Here is a 20910-nt window from a genome sequence, read left to right on the forward strand (position 1 = left end):
AGAGTAGCATGCTATGGAGTAGGACATGTCCGTGTTGCAGAATACATTGCTTCTCCCTGTCTTACCTTCACTCTTGCCCCATTAAGCCACCCTTCTCTATCAGTCTGTGTGCAATTCATTTCATCCCCCGCCCAGTGTTCCTGCACTTAGGGACCCCTTCAACCTACGCCCTTTCTCTCTGTATACTTTTCTGTCTCTCTGTGTGTTAGAAAGTCCCATAGGCTGGATAACCTTTACACTAATATGATGGATTGCTGCCAAGGATGTCAAGCCCGTATCGGAGGCATTGATTACTAAGGGTGTCTAACCTTGTTAGACACCCTTGGACAAGGTGGGGGGCGATCGAAGATGATGAAGGGATGAGACGTGGAGAGGGGGAAGGGGGGGTGGGGCTCGGTAGTGCCCCTGTCACAGGCAGAGAAGGCGGGTCCCCTCGTCTCCGTCTTCCCCTAGACCCTGGGGGATACGGGGCATCATAGCCGAACGGGTCAGGCCCCAGAACCGAGCAGGGGACATGTCCTTCTTAGTGGCTGTGAACTTCCACCCCATGTGAGAGCCACAGGTCCGGCACTGAGCAATCGTCCAGGCATACCTGAGGGAGAGAGAGAGAGAGGGGGGGGGGGGGGGTGGAGTGGGCATAGTGGGGGTGGAGACAGGGAGGAAAAACCAGACAAATATCAGCCCAAATGTCATTTGTCTTGCATTATTTTATTATCCACAGAACAAAGAATCAAATGTCTTTGTTGGATGTCTTTCAAATCCCTGAAAGTGTTGACAAAGACCAAGACAGAGACAGAGGAAGTAGGGGAGCAGGGAAACCTTGATATGATGACAGGGGATAACTATCGTTGAATGAGGCTGGCAGGTCACTGCCAGAGACACCAGGAGCTGCCAGCCAGCAAACTGGTTCTGTGGGAGCCAACACACGGGCATCGATCACGGGGGCGTCCCACACTAACATACGTGGACATACTAAAAAAAAGATGCAGGAGCGGAAAGTACCGGCGAGCTAGCCAGATGTATGGAGGAACGGGATGACTGGAAGCGCCGATGCAGGGCTTGTCCGAGGACGACCTAAAAGTATCGTCTGAATGGATGGGCAGTAGAGCGGCTGTGAAATTGAGCTGGAGAGTGGGAATCTGAGTGAACGCGCACAAGACACTTTGAAACCTGACTGCGTAAGTGGTGAGTTTTCTTTGAAATTAATGACAGACTGTTTCATTATTAAAAACATGACACTAAGTCAAAATGGAAGAGGAGAGAGAGAGAGAGAAAGAGAGAGAGAGAGGTGGAAGTGCAGGTAGACGATTATTATTATTTATTTTTTTCTGTTCTGTCTGTCTGACTTTCTGTCTGTAGAGTGCAAAATAACAGCATCCGCACACTCAAACACTGTGCAAAATGTTTTCATTTATTGCGAGCTTTCGGTCATAGACCTTCTTCAGACCGAAAAAAAAGCTGAGTGTGTGGATGCTGTTATTTTGCACTCTAGACAGAAAGTCAGACAGACAGAACAGAAGAAAAGTTCACTAATTGGATTGACTTTCTGTCTGAAAAATCTTTAAAGCGTCCTTGGGTTTGAGAAAGGCGCTATATAAAACCAAGTTATTATTATTATTATTATTAAAGAGGTTGACTGTTGCTAATGATCTGTTGAAAACTATGTGGAACTGCATGAAACACACTTACAAATCCGCCCCCTTATTTTTATCCATAAACGGCAACACTCTCAGAGAAAAAAGCTTTCCGCCCTCCCTGATTGTAGAGTGTTCTTCAAAAGCGCTGCATACCGTCTACTCTGGTCAGTTCATATGTTGGGGAATGGAGGGGCTTACTGAGGGACTCCAAACTACGGACTTAAACTTATTGGCTAATTCCGACATATTGCATTTGTGTCTCATATGTATTTTAATATGCACTGTCCCTGTGAAATAAACAATCTTTTATTTTATTTTATATATATATAAAAAAAACACAATCATGGAACCGTAGGCCCGCTCAGTCTCAACCACAATCATGGAACCGTAGGCCATCTCAGTCCCAGACACAATCATGGAACCGTAGGCCATCTCAGTCCCAGACACAATCATGGAACCGTAGGCCATCTCAGTCCCAGAGACAATCATGGAACCGTAGGCCATCTCAGTCCCAGACACAATCATGGAACCGTAGGCCATCTCAGTCCCAGACACAATCATGGAACCGTAGGCCATCTCAGTCCCAGACACAATCATGGAACCGTAGGCCATCTCAGTCCCAGACACAATCATGGAACCGTAGGACATCTCAGTCCCAGACACAGTCATGGAACCGTAGGCCATCTCAGTCCCAGACAAAATCATGGAACCGTAGGCCATCTCAGTCCCAGAGACAGTCATGGAACCGTAGGCCATCTCAGTCCCAGAGACAGTCATGGAACCGTAGGCCATCTCAGTCCCAGAGACAGTCATGGAACCGTAGGCCATCTCAGTCCCAGAGACAGTCATGGAACCGTAGGCCCTCTCAGTCCCAGACACAATCATGGTAGGCCCTCTCAGTCCCAGACACAATCATGGTAGGCTCACTCACTCCTAACCACATATTTCTCTCCTCAGATATTACAAAGAGAGACCCAGACTGTGGCTAATCAACCCAATCCCCCTCTCTCATCTCCTCTCCGTTTGGCCGTAGCTCATTTCCTTCCCCGGACCCAAACCCCTCGCAGGCTTTCACGTGGGAACAGGACCAACAGCTCCGAGATCACATCTCACACCTGTTAGATGATTAAACAATTCTCAGCCGTTCTGGCAAGAAAAAAAGGAAGAAAAAAAAGAATAAATCTTCATTCTTCTAGCATTGTAACTGCCAATGGTTTTGGCATAGATTACTATTCCTTATGATGACTGATGGATAGATGATTCACTTAGACAAATGGATTTGTTGTAAGTCGCTTTGGGGAAAGGGGGTCTGCTAAACTGCCAAAAATGTAAATGTAAAATGTCTAAAAGGAGTGTTCAAGTGTCACACAGCAGTGTGAAAAACATGCCCATGTGTGGAGGTTCAAAAACAGGATAACAACACAACTCCGATATATTTTTTATTTATGAGGAGTGCTGTGTTTAGTGATGGCTGCTTACCGGGCAGATGCATATTTCATAATAATCCTCATCCTAACAGGAAAACAAACAGGAAATGCGACCGCGTGCCATTTTTGAGGAGTGCTGTGTTTAGTAATGGCTGCTCACCGGGCAAGGGCATATATAATAATAATAATAATAATAATAATAATAATAATAATAATAATAATAATAATCCAAACAGAAAACCAACAGGAAATGCGACAGTGTGCCATTCATGAGGAGTGGTGTGTTTAGTGGTGTGTTTATCTCTTGAGCCCAAGGTAGCTTGGGGGCCCTTCAGAAAGCTCCTCTGTCAATACCTCTGCCAGGCCTCATGTTACGCAATAACAGCCTGGGGCGGTGTGTAGTGGGGGATGCCCACTGGAACACACAGAGAGGGTTTTTAATAAAGCCCACTGACACACGATCAAACAACACCCAGATACCGGACCAACCCGAATGCCAAAAATGACAGGACAGGGAAGGGCCAGAGGCTTTGGCTTTCAAATATTTGGCAGCTTCAACCTAATATGGTAATGAAGGTGGTCCAGGACTGCCAAACCACAGTAATGTGAGAGTGGTAACACAAATTCTGATTTTTTTTCATTAAAACCTCAACAAGTACATTTCGACAGCGTATATTTACGTCTGTCAGTCTGTATATGTCTGTTTCTTGAGAGAACATACTATATATAACATACTATATATATGTATATATACCTGAGTCCGTATGTGATATACATATGTGTATGTGTGTCGAGAGTGAGCCAATGAAAGGAGGCGTTACCCTGGAAACCAGCTGTGGAGTGTGGACGGCCTGCCAACCAGGTTTAGGTTATTGGCTTTGTAGACGGTGAGGGTTTCATGGACAAAGCCGTGAGGGTTGACGTACGCAGCCATGGGGCCATACAGAGACAGGCTGTGGACGAGGAGAGAGAGAGAGAGAGAGAGAGAGAGAGAGAGAGAGAGAGAGAGAGAGAGAGAGAGAGAGAGAGAGAGAGAGAGAGAGTGAGAGAGAGTGTGTTAGGGTTTGAGTTTACGTGACTCTGGTCAGACAGTAGAACGAGACCTGGAGATAAACAGTTTAGTAAACACAACTTAACATATGTGACAGGGTCTGGAGAAAAGGTCCTCAAGTAGGGAATACATTTTTCTGTTTTTTTTCCAGATTATGAAAGTGTAGATTGTAAGCTGTCAAATGATACATTGAAATAGTCAATAATAGTCAACTGAAAATAGTTGAGGAAGATATTCTTATTTGAATATTGGTACACTTCAAACCAAATAGCGGAGAAAATCGCTCTGAATCAAAACACACACAAAACAACTGCTCGTAGCTAAAAAGGAACATCGCTATGAACATCTAACTACATGTTTAGCACATCAACATGCTGATAGAACATCAACATGCTAAAAACACATAACTACACATAATTAGATGACCACACATTTGAACATGTCCTAGAACTTAAGTTTGTTTACAAGCCACGTATCACTTACCCAGTAGCCTATGGCAGACTCTACAGTGAAACCAATTCACAAATTATTACGTATTTGGTGATCCTAAAGCTGTAGTTTGTTATATCGAGTGGACTTCAACACTATTTAACTTTCGTAATATACAAAAAAACTGAAAACATTATTATTTAATTTTTTATGCCATATAGCCGTGTGCACAGGCTAACTACAGGTCAGTTAATGAATCCCCTGCAATTAGCATCTCTGACCCTGAGGTCAAGTCAACTGAGGGAGGACAGAGAGAGGCCGGGGGTCTTGGGTAGAGGACAGGGAGGGATGGGGGGCTTGTAGAGCACAGAGAGAGACACACACACACACACACACAGACACAGACACACACACAGACACACACACACACACACACACACACACACACAGCACTGGATTACTATAGACATACTAACATTTACATATATGGAAGTAGCTACACTCGGTCCCTCATTAGTCATCGTCTCACTCACCTGAAGATTTCATTCTTGGTGGTGATTTCTGTATCTGTGCACTGCTTACAACACAGCGAGGTACACTGTGAAGAGGATAGAAAAAAATAAGTACATTATGTATTCATAATAACTAGGTCTAACACAGTACATCAGGTTCATGCAGCTGCAAAGCGAACAGTAATCATCACGTAGGCCGCCTCCCTCTCCTTCATATGATTGTGCAACACGTTGTAATTGGACGGATCTGATAGAGTTCGGTGTTCGGCGCGCCTCGGCAAAGCCTCCATTAAACCATGTCACCCTCTCTCACCGGCGGCGGGCGAGAGCTTGTTATAACCAATCAGAGGGGAAGGAAACACGGCTAACACAAACGCTCCCGCGGGCATTACCTCACGCATGTAAAAAAACAGCTTCTTTAAGATGAGAACGTAACAATGGTACTAATATTCAACCGACCGCCGAATGAACCCTGTGGTGGACCCTAAGTGCAGAAGGCCCGTGTGTCTGTCTGTGAATGAGTAAAAGCTGATTTATACCTCCCACATTTACATCGGTGCAGATTTTCGTAGTGGACGAGGACCAGCATAGGGGTCTGCATGTATTCTTTAGGTGGAGCTTATAGTAAAATCTGCCTTTACTCTTCAGCTGCCTCTGCAGGCTGTGGACACGGGTCCACTTGAGAGGGGAGGACTTCCTATTGTGGAAGGCAAATCATTTTTGTATAACCATAATGGCAGTTATGAATCATTTTTGTATAACTATAATGGCAGTTATGAATCATTTTGTATAACTATAACGGCAGTTATGAATCATTTTGTATAACTACAATGGCAGTTATTAGTCATTTTAGTATAACCATAACGGCAGTTATTAATCATTTCTGTATAACTAACTATAATGGCAGTTATGAATCATTTTGTATAACTACAATGGCAGTTATGAATCATTTTTGTATAACAATAATGGCAGCTATTAATCCGTTTGTATAACTACAAAATATTAAAGAACAATGCAGAGTAATGTATAATAATGGTTAGACTGCAGACATTCATGTGTGCTTGAGCGCTGGCGCGGGGGGGGGGGTAAAGGGGGGGCCCGCTGGGTCTCCACAGTTGAGTTATGGGAGCGGATGTCGTCATTCACTGAAGTTTGACCTATTTGGACAAAAAGGATTCTTTTTCTCTACACGACACTCGAACATAATGAGGTGGGGAACTGACATGTTCACATGTTTCAGTTTTATAGCTTCATAAAACATTGATGCATGTTCTAGAACCATCCTGTATTCTCTCAATGAAGAAGTCCCCAGAAGAGGACAGCTGGGACGTGTTTACTACTTGGCCCGTGGAGGGCTTTTTCTGCGGTGACGTACAGAGCGCTGCGGAGGACAAGCAGGGACACAGGCCAGAACACTGCGGCGCGTTTGGAGTTTGGAGCTTAAGTGGAACCAGGAGGAGCGGCGTGAGGATGGAGAGGGATGGCATCGGACAGGGGGATACGAGGTCAGAGCGGAGACGAGGGGAGGGGAGAAGAAGGATTTTGGAGGAGACATTTATTAACACTGTCAGAGGGGCGTCTCGCCTGGGCAGCCTCTCACAAAGACAGCTTTTAAAGGTGTAGAAGCAACACTATATATAGGCAATGGCTAAATATAACGTGAAGAGTGAAGAGGGGGAGAGGTGAGGAGAGGCGAGGGGGAGAGGAGAGGGGGAGAGGAGAGGAGGAGAGGAGAGGAGGAGAGGAGAGGAGGAGAGGAGACAGGGAAGTATGCTTTTCATTGAACAGTGAGGAGGAGTGAAGAGGGGGAGAGGAGAGGAGAGGAGAGGGGGAGAGGAGAGGAGAGGAGAGGGGGAGAGGAGAGGAGAGGAGAGGGGGAGAGGAGAGGAGAGGAGAGGGGGAGAGGAGAGGAGGAGAGGAGAGGGGGAGAGGAGAGGAGGAGAGGAGACCAGGGTGTGTGCCTTTCATTGAGCAGGGAGGAGGGAAGGGAAGAGGGGGAGAGGAGGGAAGAGGAGCGGGAGAGAGGAGAGGAGAGGAGAGGAGACAAGGGTGCGTGCTTTTCACTGAGCAGCCAGGAGGAGTGGAATCAGATGATATCAGATCAGTCGGGGGCGGCTCGATAGACTGAGTGTGTGTGAGTGTGGACAGTGTTGAATGTGAAGGTTCTCAAGGGAGCTGGGTTTGTGTGTGTGTGAAGTCTCTCAGATGTGTTTGGGAGCCTCGATTGAGTTGGATTTGTGTGAAGTGTATCAGATGGGTGTGAGCCTCAGATGGGTGTGAGCCTCACACGCTGGGGGATGAATATGAATTAACCATAGGCATTTTTCTCTTTCATCCACCTCATCCCTTTGCTCCGTTTAGAAATGTGTGTGTGTGTGTGTGTGTGTGTGGGGGGGGGGGGGGGGGAGAGGACTCACCCTGTCCATGATGTCCAGCTCACAGCGCAGCCTCTGGATGGCACTGCCGATCTTCAGCAGCTGGAGCCTCAGAGCGTCGTCTATGGGCAAACACGCTGCCACTCTGTAGGAGAAGTCTGACAGAGAGAGATGTATATATATATATGTTACGGTACATGTGGGAAAACTAGGGTTAGGGTTAGGTGCTACGTCGACTTGGTACATGCTGGCATGTCTAACCCTAACCCTAACCCTAGCACCTAACCCTAGTTTTCCCACATGTACCGTATTCCCACATGTACCATAACATATACATATATTTTTTCTTTCTTTTTTGGGGGCATTTAGCAGATGCTTTATTCCAAAGCGACTTCCAACAAATACATTTGACTAAGTAAGTGAATCATCTATCCACCAGTCATATACATTTACTTTTTGGAGATAGAGACAGACAGACAGAGAGAAAACATAGACAAGAGAGAAGATACATAACAAGGGGGCAGGGGATAGACGGAAGAACCCCTCACATCAAACCTTACCTATGGCGTTGGTCGGGAGGGAGTCGTCCTTCAGATTCTCGTCCCACTCATGAAGCTGCTTCTTCACTCTGTTCATAAGGGTCTCCTGAAAAACAAGGGAGATGAGATTGAAAACAGGAAGCGTCACACACACACTCACACACACACACACACACACACACGCACGGACACAAGCAGGCACACACATGCGCGTACACGCACGCGCGCACACGCACACGCACACGCACACACACACACACACACACACACCTTATCTCTCTGAGACCATCAGTCCCAGATCAGTCTAGTCCTATTCCTGTGACAATGTTCTGTGTACAGTGGGAGGAGAAGCGGTGATAAAACAAGGAGAGGAGAAGAGAAGAGAAGAGAAGAGGAGAGGAGAGGAGAGGAGAGGAGAGGAGAGGAGAGGAGAGGAGAGGAGAGGAGAGGAGAGGAGAGGAGAGGAGAGGAGAGGAGAGGAGAGGAGAGGAGAGGAGAGGAGAGGAGAGGAGAGGAGAGGAGAGGAGAGGAGAGGAGAGGAGAGAGAAGAGGAGAGAGGAGAGGAGAGGAGAAGAGAAGAGAGGAGAGGAGAGGAGAGGAGAGGAGAGGAGCCAGCCTCCCATACTTACAGAGTCGTAGAGAGCATACACCCAGGGCGGCCATGAGGTCATGTTGGCACAGTGAAATTTCCTCTGGAGGAGAACACAGAGAACCACACAGATCACAAACACAGCAGAACCACAAACGCTGTAGAATGACATAACATTAACATACATTCTCCGAACACTTTATTAGGAACACTATATTAATACTGGGTAGGGCTGGGCCTCCCTTTGCTCTCAAAACAGCCTAAATGATTCCACAAGATGTTGGAAACATTCCTGGTTTTGTGGATTCTGGTCCATGATGATTGCATTAATGCATTTCCAGCAGATTTTTTTTCAGGTGCACTTTCAAGCTGTGAATCTCCCGTTCTACCACATCCCAAAGGTGTTCTCTTGGATTCAGATCCGGTGACTGGGAAGGCCACTGAAGAACACTGGACTCATTGTCATGTTCATGAAACCAGTTTGAGACGACTTTTGCTTTGTGACATGGTGCATTATCATGCTGGAAGTAGCCACTAGAAGATGGGTACATTGTGGCCATGAAGGGATGCACATGGTCAGCAACAATACTCAAATCGGCAGTGGCATTCACAGAGTGAATGTGAAAGTGAAAGTGTGCCAAGAAAACATTCCCCACACCAGCGGAATGAATGAGGTGTACAGGTGGTGTTCCTAATAAAGTGTCCGGTGTGTGTATAATCACATGAAAATAATCATAATATGCATAACTGCCATGGGATTGCCCAGTTTGTGTGACCATAACCTTTTTATGTTTCCTCATGTCTCCCCTGTTTGCTCCGTCAGTTCCCCCTGATGGCAAACACTCCTCTATTTGATCTCAACATCCCCTGACAAACAATCACCCCCCCCTCCCCCCCCCCATCTCTGATTACACGGTACATGGTTTTATCCTCAGGAGAACATGGCACAGAGGCATTCATCTGACAAGGGTGGCTGAGAGGAGAACATCGCAGCATAATCGTTTGGGCCAATGAGCTTGTGGAAGACATAGGCTGTGTTGCACCAACATGGTTTAACTTTTAAACTGGATTAAATCAAGATTTATCTACTAATCCTGTTGCACCAAATGTGGTGTGAGTTGTGTAGGTGTGTGTTGTGTAGGTGTGTGTTGTGTAGGTGTGTGTTGTGCAGGTGTGTGTTGTGTAGGTGTGTGTTGTTCAGGTGTGTGTTGTTCAGGTGTGTGTTGTGTAGGTGTGTTGTGTAGGTGTGTGTTGTTCAGGTGTGTGTTGTTCAGGTGTGTGTTGTTCAGGTGTGTGTTGTGTAGGTGTGTGTTGTGTAGGTGTGTGTTGTGTAGGTGTGTGTTGTGTAGGTGTGTGTTGTTCAGGTGTGTGTTATTCAGGTGTGTGTTGTGTAGGTGTGTGTTGTTCAGGTGTGTGTTGTGTAGATGTGTGTTGTGTAGGTGTGTGTTATTCAGGTGTGTGTTGTGCAGGTGTGTGTTGTTCAGGTGTGTGTTGTGTAGATGTGTGTTGTGTAGGTGTGTGTTGTTCAGGTGTGTGTTGTGTAGGTGTGTGTTGTGTAGGTGTGTGTTGTTCAGGTGTGTGTTGTGTAGGTGTGTGTTGTTCAGGTGTGTGTTATTCAGGTGTGTGTTGTGTAGGTGTGTGTTGTTCAGGTGTGTGTTATTCAGGTGTGTTGTTCAGGTGTGTGTTGTTCAGGTGTGTGTTGTTCAGGTGTGTGTTGTGTAGATGTGTGTTGTTCAGGTGTGTGTTGTGTAGGTGTGTGTTGTTCAGGTGTGTGTTGTGTAGGTGTGTTGTGTAGGTGTGTGTTGTTCAGGTGTGTGTTGTGCAGGTGTGTGTTGTTCAGGTGTGTGTTGTGTAGGTGTGTGTTGTGTAGGTGTGTGTTGTGTAGGTGTGTGTTGTGTAGGTGTGTGTTGTTCAGGTGTGTGTTGTGTAGGTGTGTGTTGTGTAGGTGTGTGTTGTGTAGGTGTGTGTTGTGTAGGTGTGTGTTGTGTAGGTGTGTGTTGTGTAGGTGTGTGTTGTTCAGGTGTGTGTTGTTCAGGTGTGTGTTGTGTAGGTGTGTGTTGTGTAGGTGTGTGTTGTTCAGGTGTGTGTTGTGTAGGTGTGTGTTGTTCAGGTGTGTGTTGTGTAGGTGTGTGTTGTTCAGGTGTGTGTTGTGTAGGTGTGTGTTGTTCAGGTGTGTGTTGTGTAGGTGTGTGTTGTTCAGGTGTGTGTTGTTCAGGTGTGTGTTATTTAGGTGTGTTGTTCAGGTGTGTGTTGTTCAGGTGTGTGTTATTTAGGTGTGTTGTTCAGGTGTGTTGTTCAGGTGTGTGTTGTGTAGGTGTGTGTTGTGTAGGTGTGTGTTATTCAGGTGTGTTGTTCAGGTGTGTGTTGTGTAGGTGTGTGTTGTGCAGGTGTGTGTTGTGTAGGTGTGTGTTGTGTAGGTGTGTGTTGTGTAGGTGTGTGTTGTGTAGGTGTGTGTTGTTCAGGTGTGTGTTGTGTAGGTGTGTGTTGTGTAGGTGTGTGTTGTGCAGGTGTGTGTTGTGTAGGTGTGTGTTGTGTAGGTGTGTGTTGTTCAGGTGTGTGTTGTGTAGGTGTGTGTTGTGTAGGTGTGTGTTGTGCAGGTGTGTGTTGTGCAGGTGTGTGTTGTTCAGGTGTGTGTTGTTCAGGTGTGTGTTGTGTAGGTGTGTGTTGTTCAGGTGTGTGTTGTGTAGTAGGGCTGCAACTAACGATTATTTTGGTAGTCGACTAATCTGTCGATTATTTTTTCGATTAGTCGCGATTAGTCGTGTGGCTTTTCGCTGCGCGTAAATGGCGACGCAGAAGCATAAATCCGGCTTAACTAGCTATCTAACCTAACGTTACGCCAAGCTACAGCTGCTCACAGAGCTAGTTGATTGGCTAGCTAGCATTGCTGGCTAGACTACAGACAGCTCACGTTAGTAGGCTACGCTTGGCGCTGTTTATCTTACAGACAGCTCGCTGGTGGACTCAACATAATTGAAATAGCATTCACTTATCAAGCATCATTCATGATCATCCACCATGACTACCTGGTATTTTAATAGCGACCACCCCTCACTTCATTTCATCTCGCGTTCTCCTGGCTTCAACATGGAAAACCCCTGCTACGTAACGTTACATACAAGCGCCTCTGTCTGTCACATGCGTGCCACAGGGCAAATAAATTAATAGCACAAACGCTCATAGCATGTACAGCCCTGTCCATGAGACGTTGTTTTCCAACATGTAACAGTAAAGCTAACATAAACATTACGACCCTAACAATATAACGTTAGCCAGTTGGCTAACAACGTTAGCTAAAACTTACCCAGCTGATTCTTGCATGGCTCCCGTTTAAAAAAAAAAAAAAAAAAAAAAAAAAAAAGTAGATATTTTTTTATGCGATTAGTCGACAACACAATTTCACGTCGACGAATTTTCGTAATCGATTAGTAGTGACTAGTCGACTAATCGCTGCAGCCCTATTGTGTAGGTGTGTGTTGTGTAGGTGTGTGTTGTGTAGGTGTGTGTTGTGTAGGTGTGTGTTGTGTAGGTGTGTGTTGTGTAGGTGTGTGTTGTTCAGGTGTGTGTTGTTCAGGTGTGTGTTGTTCAGGTGTGTGTTGTTCAGGTGTGTGTTGTTCAGGTGTGTGTTGTTCAGGTGTGTGTCTGACCTGGCGGTAGGTGTCCCACCAACGCTTGGCCTGTTTGTGGCTCTTGGCCGGGGGTCTGGAGGACGGGTGCATCTGGAGTCGGGACAGGGGAGTGAGCTGCACCGCAGTGAGGGGGTCTGGCAGGATGCATTCTGGGAGGATCTGCACCTTGGCCTGTCTGATCCTGGAACAAGGAAAGAGAGAGAGAGGCGGAGGTGGAGGAGGGGTGGGGGAGAGAATGTACTTAGTGTACTAACCATGATCCCTAATGTCTGTTTTGGAAAAATTTCTCCACCACAAACTTTTTCCTATAAACAGTCCTGCATGTTTGTGTCTGTCTCTCTGACACACACACACACACACGCACACGCACACACACACACACACACACACACACACACACACACACACACACACACACGTCACCCACAAGGAAGATTGGTTATTCTCATTAAAAACATCATAATAGTGTCCAAAGATGAGAGAGCATCTCAGACTGCACATTTCAGCTGTTTGACAGTTTCCAAATAATACTGTCAATAATACTGTCAACTCCTTGGAAATGAATCAAATAAGCTTTACAAGCTCTGGTAACTTTTCAGTCAAATCCTCAAATCCGTGGATTGCCTTCAAATAACACAAAGCTGGAAGAAGCAAAACTGACGATGAATAAAATAAGCACTACACGTTCTGTACGTTTGAATAATTGTCACCCATTGACACATCATCCGTGGGGGACATCAACATTTTTGCTGGTTTTTACTGGACACTTGTTTCAGAAAGGGTGGTAGCAGCCTTTAAAGAGATGGCGATCCAGCTAGCGTAATCCCTGCCAAGTCCATTCATGGAGGTGGACATCAGGATATACTATGCCATTTAGCTGACACGACTTACATCGCATTTTTCTGTATATATGGTCCCAGCGGGGAATCGAACCCACAACCTAAGCGTTGCTGGCGCCATGCTCTACCAAGTTACAACTGAGCCACAGAGGACACCAGGATGGATACAGTGACCCCTCAGAGAGGCGCAGGTCAGCTGAGATCTAGATCTAAAGGTGCTAATCGATGTCACATGATCGAAGTCAGTTATATGTGACAGCAGCTGGTGAAAGGGGGAGGAACAAGTCGGCAACCAATCAAATTGTGCAGACTTTTACTCTTTAAAAAATGTTCAATAAATGTCAACTTTGTTGATCATCAATGACACGCTCCCTAGTCAAGCCAAAATATTGTAACGCAATGGATTCGGTGAGTAATCCGCACTGCTACCTAGTTAACTACACTAACACTACTTTACATTGTTAGCAGGCTCACAAAACAAGCTGTGTTACTAGCGAGTGCGTCATTGATTGTCATTGATTTTCAACAACGTTGTTCCCGCTTTCACTAGCTGTTGTCACATCATTATTAAAGACCATCGATGCACCACTGACATGACATTTCCATGGTTCCATGGTTGGTAATGGGAACATTGTAACCCCAGGCATGAAAATGGGTCGGGGTGAAAAAGGTGAGAAGGATACGAGACCCGGAAACCTGCTAGGCGGTCCCGGCGGAAAGTTTTTTGGGTGGAAAAATTAGCTTCCATGTGCTCATATCTGATTTCTTTTAGATTTACTCTAGTGGTGGTCACATGCAGAATTACAAGATTGCACAAAAACAAAACAAAAAAACAAAAAATATGAATGTAGGTCACCTATTTTGGATTCAAAACGGCGAATTTCGTAAGTTACGAGGTAGAGAAAAAGTATATAAGCTGTAACAAACATCAGTACTTTGCTCGGCACCCGCCGTAGCCAAGCTCGGCATTCCCTATGTCGCAGCCAGGCTCGGCATCTCCTATGTCGTAGCCATGCTTGAAGCTTGGACTTAACAGAGCATGCTGCCTTGGAAACATCGGTACAAGAGAATGTAACCCAGATCTGCCTAATACAAAGATTACGATTCAACCTTCTCTCAATCAATATATCATATCAATATATCATCAATATATCATTTCCGGCCACCTGACCAAGAAAGATCTCCATATATCAATACTCCACTCGGATTTAACCTGCACTGTAGCCAAGCACAGATTTATTGATTTTTTTTTCTAAATTGTATTTGGCCCTTTCTCTACCACTGCAGATGATTGTGATCAGATGAATCTGGGTTTTTCACTCTCTATAGGCGAATGTAGCCTACTAATTGGAAGTCACTCTGGGTCAGATAATCTGCTAAATGACGTCAATGTAATGTGCATCACATAGCAGCACTGCCACAATCGACTTTGGCTATTTTTGGCTTTTGGCTGTCGATTGGCTGTCACACTGTAACTGCTAAATAACACGCATTGGTCTGGCCACTACAGAAATAGTCACAAGCCATCAGTTGGATCTATTTGGAAAATTGTGCTGTCACTTACAATAATACTGCTGATCATGAAGCACTGAGTACAACACAACACAATGCATGTGATGGTCCACCAGGGGGGTATTCCATCAACATCGCTAAAGGAAAATCTAGGCTTGGACTATACTTATATAGGCTTAGTTTGCATAAGTCACGAAAAACTTATCAAAACCATCCAGGCTTATAAGTCTCGCGAGAGGATTAAAGGATTTTCCTTTCACGACGTTGATGGAATCTGAAGAGAATTGTGTTCACCAGTCGTGTTTTTTGTGTGGAATCAAGCCAGGCAGAGATCTACCCTCCAGTAGTATCTCTGATCCAGAGGACCACTAAGGAAATACATAGAGTGAGTGCGCCCTCTAGTGGTTACTTGTGAAATGACTTGCAGAAGGACCAACTATTCACCAGACCTTGAAATAACTGACCTTATGAATTCATGATGAATTTATGAGCTATACTGCAATTCAAGGCAAAGCTCATCTATTATCTACGAGATCGGGGAGATACTCGAGCTACTGTCTCTGTGTCTGTCTATGGCTATTACACTCTTGTGTCCGTGGTCTATGAATGTCAAGTCCCGACGGCTGGTCTGTAATGTTTGACTTACCGCCACTGTGTGAGTGAAAAATGTGTCCTGATGGGATAAACCAGTTCATTTATTTTTAGAACCGAGTGCGGAACCATTTCTATTGACTTTATCAGGCCAACGCACCACCCGGGTTTATTCTAAAATTATCAGTGCGCAGGGTTCTCTCCTTGGTCTCCACTTACCCATCTGCCTGAGTTCTGATCTCATGGACCTTGAACCGCTGCCTCCCGACCGCTTTCACTTTGACCGTCTCGATGCCGTACTCCTGTTCCTCCCTATAAGCATATATCTCAGCCGTCGTCCCGAACTCCGCCTCCCGATCACCTGATTGACTGGGGGGGAGAGATAACAGACATACATACACACACATCTAATTAGTAAAAAACCCTTTCAATTAATATAGCTGGCATTTTAGCTAAGGCCTTTTTTATCCAGAGGGACTTACATTGCATGCAGTGAGTGCATACATTTTTCAATATACTGTATATGGTCCCAGTGGGAACCGGATCCCCAAACACAAACAGGGCGACTGTCACTGTAACTGGAACCCAGAAACTCACATCCTCTTTCTCTGCCTCTCTGTCTGTCTGTCTGTCTGTCTGTCTGTCTGTCTCTCATCCGCTACCCTCTGTCGGTGTACCTGTGTGCCAGCACGGCGAAGGTGCGGTCTCTCTGGATGACGCTGCGCATCATGCTGACCTCCTGCGGCCGGAAGAGCTGCAGGGGCAACGTCTGACCTGGGATCAGCATGATAGCCGTGTCTGGCAGCACTGGGATGGTCTGGCAGCTGTCCTCATCGTGAACCGTTCGCCCGTGGAACTCCTCCATGTCTGAGCCCAGGTACTGAGGCCGAGGGGGGAGAGAGAGAGAGAGAGACAGTATCCACTATCAGAACAAGCCAGGGCATCATGCACCACAAGGGGCTTTTATTCAAAAGGGCACAACATAACGAAGCATTCCTATAGAAATCGAATTATTTTGCAGACATTCTCTGTCATTCGGAATAAGGAATGAGGCTCTATTAGCTATAACAACATTTAGAGGGAGAAACGATCACCCACGGCGTGTGACGTTGGAAGACTTTGGTCGAAGTTGATGAGAGATGGCTTTTCTCCATCCTCACTGTCGCGATCTTCAGTCTCCATCTCATCTTCCTCTTCTTCCTCGTTTTCTGAAACAATACTTAGACGTCAGTGAACCACAATACCACCGGCTAAGCCTGGCTGCATGGAGAACACAGGGTTTTGGTTTCACTTCTTAGGGCTCTTAGACATCATTTCCCTGAGTCATTGACCTCCTCACCATGATGTGATGAGTGGAGACCTTTGATTACGCATGGATCTGATAATGACATAAACCAGTTAGTTAACCTTCGCTGTGTCTATAAATAATCTGAACCATGCAGACTGACATGTCTAGACGTGACAGTGACGATAATGATTTGTTGAAATGTTTCGCTATATCGTGAGCTTAGAATGATAAGGTTCTATCTCCGTTTAGGGCAGTTCAGAGATATTGAGCGTCAAAGTTTTGACATTCCATTATGTTTTGTGAGATGGAACCTTTGTATTTTATGAATTACTAACTCAAAAATTTCAACATTTTAAAAATAACACCGCACAGGCATTAATAAACACCTAATGAATCAGATTATGTAAAAAAAACTCAATTTTGACCAAAAATGGAGATAGAACCTTATAATTCTAACGTCACGAAATGTTGGCGAAATAATTCCCTATGTTAGCTAGCAACTATAGGTGTATTATAGATACTGGCATTTCCCTGCAATGGAGCGAGGTTATACAGTTACAGTGAGAATGCAAAGCTGTGCTGCAGGCAGGCAGACAGACAGACAGACAGACAGACAGACAGACAGACAGAGGTGGCCTCGTTCCTATGCAGATAATCTGGTCTGGCGTAGCTACATGGGTTCAACTCAATCAAACCAACGTATGCATAAGTACACTAGCCTCTAACCCTGCCAGATCGTTTAACAACCAGATCCATGTGTACATGTGTACCTACCGGGTAACAGCTGGAGTTGGTTGCCCATGTTGTCGTTGATATGGTGGTCGCCTCCAGCCCTCTCGTCAGCCATATCCTTCTGTTTACAACCCTTCACTCTTCTTCTGGGGTAATATCGCAGGTTGTTGAATCACCAACAACTCTTTAGCGCCATCTACTGGACGGGGTTTCAATGGGCGCGCTGTATTACCAGTATTGCCCACTAGATGGCGCTCGAACTGATCTGATTTAGAACCTTGCTCCTCTGACCAATAGGTCAGTTGCTAGACAGACAGGCCTTTGGTTGACATTGATACATACGGAGTTGCAGTGTTGCACAACCCCTCCCATGTTATGTGGCGTGTATCGTATGTCCCAAAACTGTAGTGTCAACTATTGATGTCCCCATCTGTTCGGATGTTTAGAATAGATTTTCTATTTAAATGCCAAAACACCCTTCACTCATACCAGTACTGTATCCCCCTCTGTAACAAACGAGGTTGTTGAAGTCAATTGGATAACTGTAATCAGCTTTCATTTAAGGTTTAATAAGTAACAAAACAATAAATACAATACAAACAATATGATCTCAAAATCATAGACCCCCAGAGTAAACCAAGGAAAAAACTCCCCAGAGAGAAGAAAAACATAGGGCACCACCACACAGTATCAAGGAAAAACTCCCTCAGAGGAAGAAATGTTGAGGGACCAGACTCCAGGGGCACCCCATCCTCCTCTGGCTGATCAGGTGCTAAACAGTAAAATAATGTGGAATGTGGTGTTGTGAAAGACTTCAGGGGTCCATAGTGACTACCTGATGGCTTGAACACTACCTACTTGAACTCTGTACTGCTCCATATTGCACACCTTATGACTGTTACATCTCACTGCAACCTGCAAGGCATCTTTGCACAACCTGACCATTACTTGAACTTCCTGTAATGTTGATTAGACTAATAATGTTGATATGCTGATTTGCACTGCTTGTATTATTTAATCTATTATTGATTTACATTCTGCTGCTAGACACTGTCGCTATCGTTGATTCATTTTATATTCTGCTGCAATGCCAAATGAACCTGAGGCCAAGAATTTTACTCTGTACCCGTACATTGATGTAATAAAAGCATCGGTAATTGTGGTGGGAGAGCAAAGACCAGGATGTCTGCCACTGTTGCCTCAACATGTATGCAGCAATCCCACTACTCTCGGTCCTGGGCTGGTGAAACAAGCCTTTCACTGCAGTTACTACGCATCTTCCACTGTAGATTGAAGGCCCACCTCTTCAGGCTACATTTTAAACAGTCCCTCCTAGACCTGTTAATCCCCACTCCCTTATAGTTGCACCACTAAATTATTTAAAGAGAAACTAGCATTGTAACTGCCAATGGCCCATATCGATTACAAACACGGTTGCTAAGTTCAGGAATCAACAAGGGACGAGTGAAAAACCACTTTAACCTTTGTGTGTGATGCAGTTGGTCAAAAGATCACCACCAACACATTTTGAGAGTAGTAACCACTGTGCACACTGCATACCTCATTTAGCAACTGCCGTCACTATGATTCAGCACGTGGGCTAAGTATTTCAAGGTGTGTGCCTACCATAAAACAGTGAAACATTACTGGACATGACATGCAAATCCATGAAGGTCAAGAGACTACACCATTATAGTCAGTTAAGCAAAACTTTATTACGGTCTTCATAACAAATCAAGCTGCACTGGGCAGGTGACAACTCAAGCTTTAGAGAACTGAGAACCAGTCCTCAAGTCTTCCGCGAACTCCTCTGGTAATGCTGAACTCAGCAATCAGAACCGGAATCAGAGTAGGAGTCGACCAAAGGTACGGCCATCACTCCGCTGCAACGAAGGTATCAGACGGCCAAGCTCCTGGCACATCAAGAACCGCAGGCTTCAGTCACCACCTGGGAGGGGTTGGAAGGCCTCACAGCTGCAGGGGGGATGGGAGCGCCTACTTGGACCTCTGCCTCATCTTCCTCCTCTTACGCTTCAGTCTGGAAAAGACAATACATTTCAATTAAATAAACGAACAAGCCACATCAGTAGGTTTCAAGGACAAATTTGAGATGATTTAACTACCAAAAGCATGACAATGAGTCACACCCTGCTCCGCCCAAGATCAATTGATGTGGCCAATAAAACGTAGCCATGAGATCTACCATCCACAGAAATGGTGCCATATCAGAAAAATCAATCTGCTTGCTATAGCTTTATTGGGGCATTACAAGCTACCAAAACATCTACTGGCTACTTTGAGGTACATGCAGTTATGCATAGACAGAATAATTATGAGCCACCCTTGGCTTTTGTACGACATGTGACAGGTCTAGCCAATCTATTCTAGTCAGTCTTCAGTGACAATGTATATTCCAACTTATTTGCATACAACTAAGAAATTAACTGGAAAAAACTCATGGATTTACTATAGTCATGACTGTTTGGCTTAATTAGTTGGGCTGTGGCATTGTATCCATGGTAACGTTTTAGCCGGCTACTTTTGATCTTTTCCACTAACTAAAAATGCAAATGTTTCTTACCTGCGCATGCGCTTCTTCCTCCACTGGAAAAGAAAAGAGCACAAATTAGTAAAATATTCAATCAGGTTGAAAGCATGGAAACTAATGGTCTGTGGGTAGGCCTGGGCACTGCGTCAACACCAGGACAACAGCATGGCTTGCAGAGCATGGCGACAGCAATATAAGAGAAAGGACTTGCTACGGAGCCACTAATACATGTATGTTACTAGCTTAATTAAGCTATTTTACAGTGGTCGCAAGCAAAATAACGAGCGCCTGTGAGGTTCAGAAAGGGCGAAGTTAAAGTGCACAATGCAAAACAGACAGTCACGGCGGCCATTTCAGATCCAGCACTTCCTGCATCCAAAACATTACTGAGGCATTGAATGTTTAGCTGCTGCCATAACATTTTCCTAATAGATAGACAGCACTTCTGTAAGTAGAGGTCTTTGGTACCAAATTAACGTTAGTTAGACAACTGAATAAACGTTTCACTGGTTATATTTTCACACAGGCAGGTAAGGTAGCTAGCTACAGTGGTGGGTAAAGGGCGGGACACAAACACGCCAATACATTGTAAAGGGGCATCAACTCACCTTGGCTCTCATCGTGTGGAGAAAAGTCTGCAATCGAGAAACACAAAACAGTTGTTAAATATAATGGATGGCTTTCGATTATTTCAGATTTTCTTGGATTCAGATAGACGAGATATGAACACATCCTTACCTCGAAGCGAGGAGCCCAATAGAAAGAGGATGTGACGAAGGAGGAGGAGGGTTTTTATATAGACGTTCTACGTCATATTAAGTCGCCCGTTGCATAGCCCCATGGGAGATGTAGGCAACATTGTGACAAGAGAATGTGCTGAACCATCATTCTCTGAGCACGAGTACAGTAACAGAGACGTTTTACATAAATGTAACTGAATGTAGTGCAGTTGGTTGTAGTAAAAGAAAAAGAGATAAATGTACCTCATCAGGCAAATCAGAATCTTTTCATCATCCCATAGCCATACACTAATTAACTTAGATCAGGGTCAGATTGTGCCCACTGATAGAAACATATCTACAGTCTCCTGACTGCAGAATGACATCATTATAATATAAAGCAAAGGCATCAAAATTATCTTTCATACACAACCTCAATGAGAATAATTAAGGTAGGCCCACTGTTATTATTATAATTTCATTCACCAGAAAT

The 20910-nt window shown here is 45.0% G+C and overlaps 1 protein-coding gene and 1 long non-coding RNA gene across 2 annotated transcripts; both read right to left on the reverse strand.

The window, feature by feature from the left end:
* Positions 1–408: 408 nt before the first annotated feature.
* On the reverse strand, positions 409–17265 carry crbn (cereblon; the record flags this gene model as incomplete). Its single annotated transcript, XM_080548742.1, has 11 exons — positions 409–592; positions 3886–4017; positions 5078–5142; positions 7474–7589; positions 7992–8076; positions 8600–8662; positions 12207–12369; positions 15350–15499; positions 15808–16010; positions 16229–16338; positions 17193–17265. 11 exons carry the CDS (start codon positions 17263–17265, stop codon positions 409–411), a joined length of 1344 nt encoding a protein of 447 aa, XP_080404868.1.
* Positions 17266–18848: 1583 nt separating this feature from the next.
* Positions 18849–20429, reverse strand: LOC308173255. The gene is made up of 3 exons (XR_013937879.1): positions 20307–20429; positions 19732–19754; positions 18849–19188 (listed from the first exon to the last, which is right to left on the reverse strand). It is a non-coding gene; the product is annotated as an uncharacterized lncRNA (long non-coding RNA).
* Positions 20430–20910: the final 481 nt, after the last annotated feature.

The sequence above is a fragment of the Nansenia antarctica genome (assembly GCF_963989245.1).
Source record: "Nansenia antarctica genome assembly, chromosome: 18".
Classification (NCBI taxonomy): Eukaryota; Metazoa; Chordata; class Actinopteri; order Argentiniformes; family Microstomatidae; genus Nansenia; species Nansenia antarctica.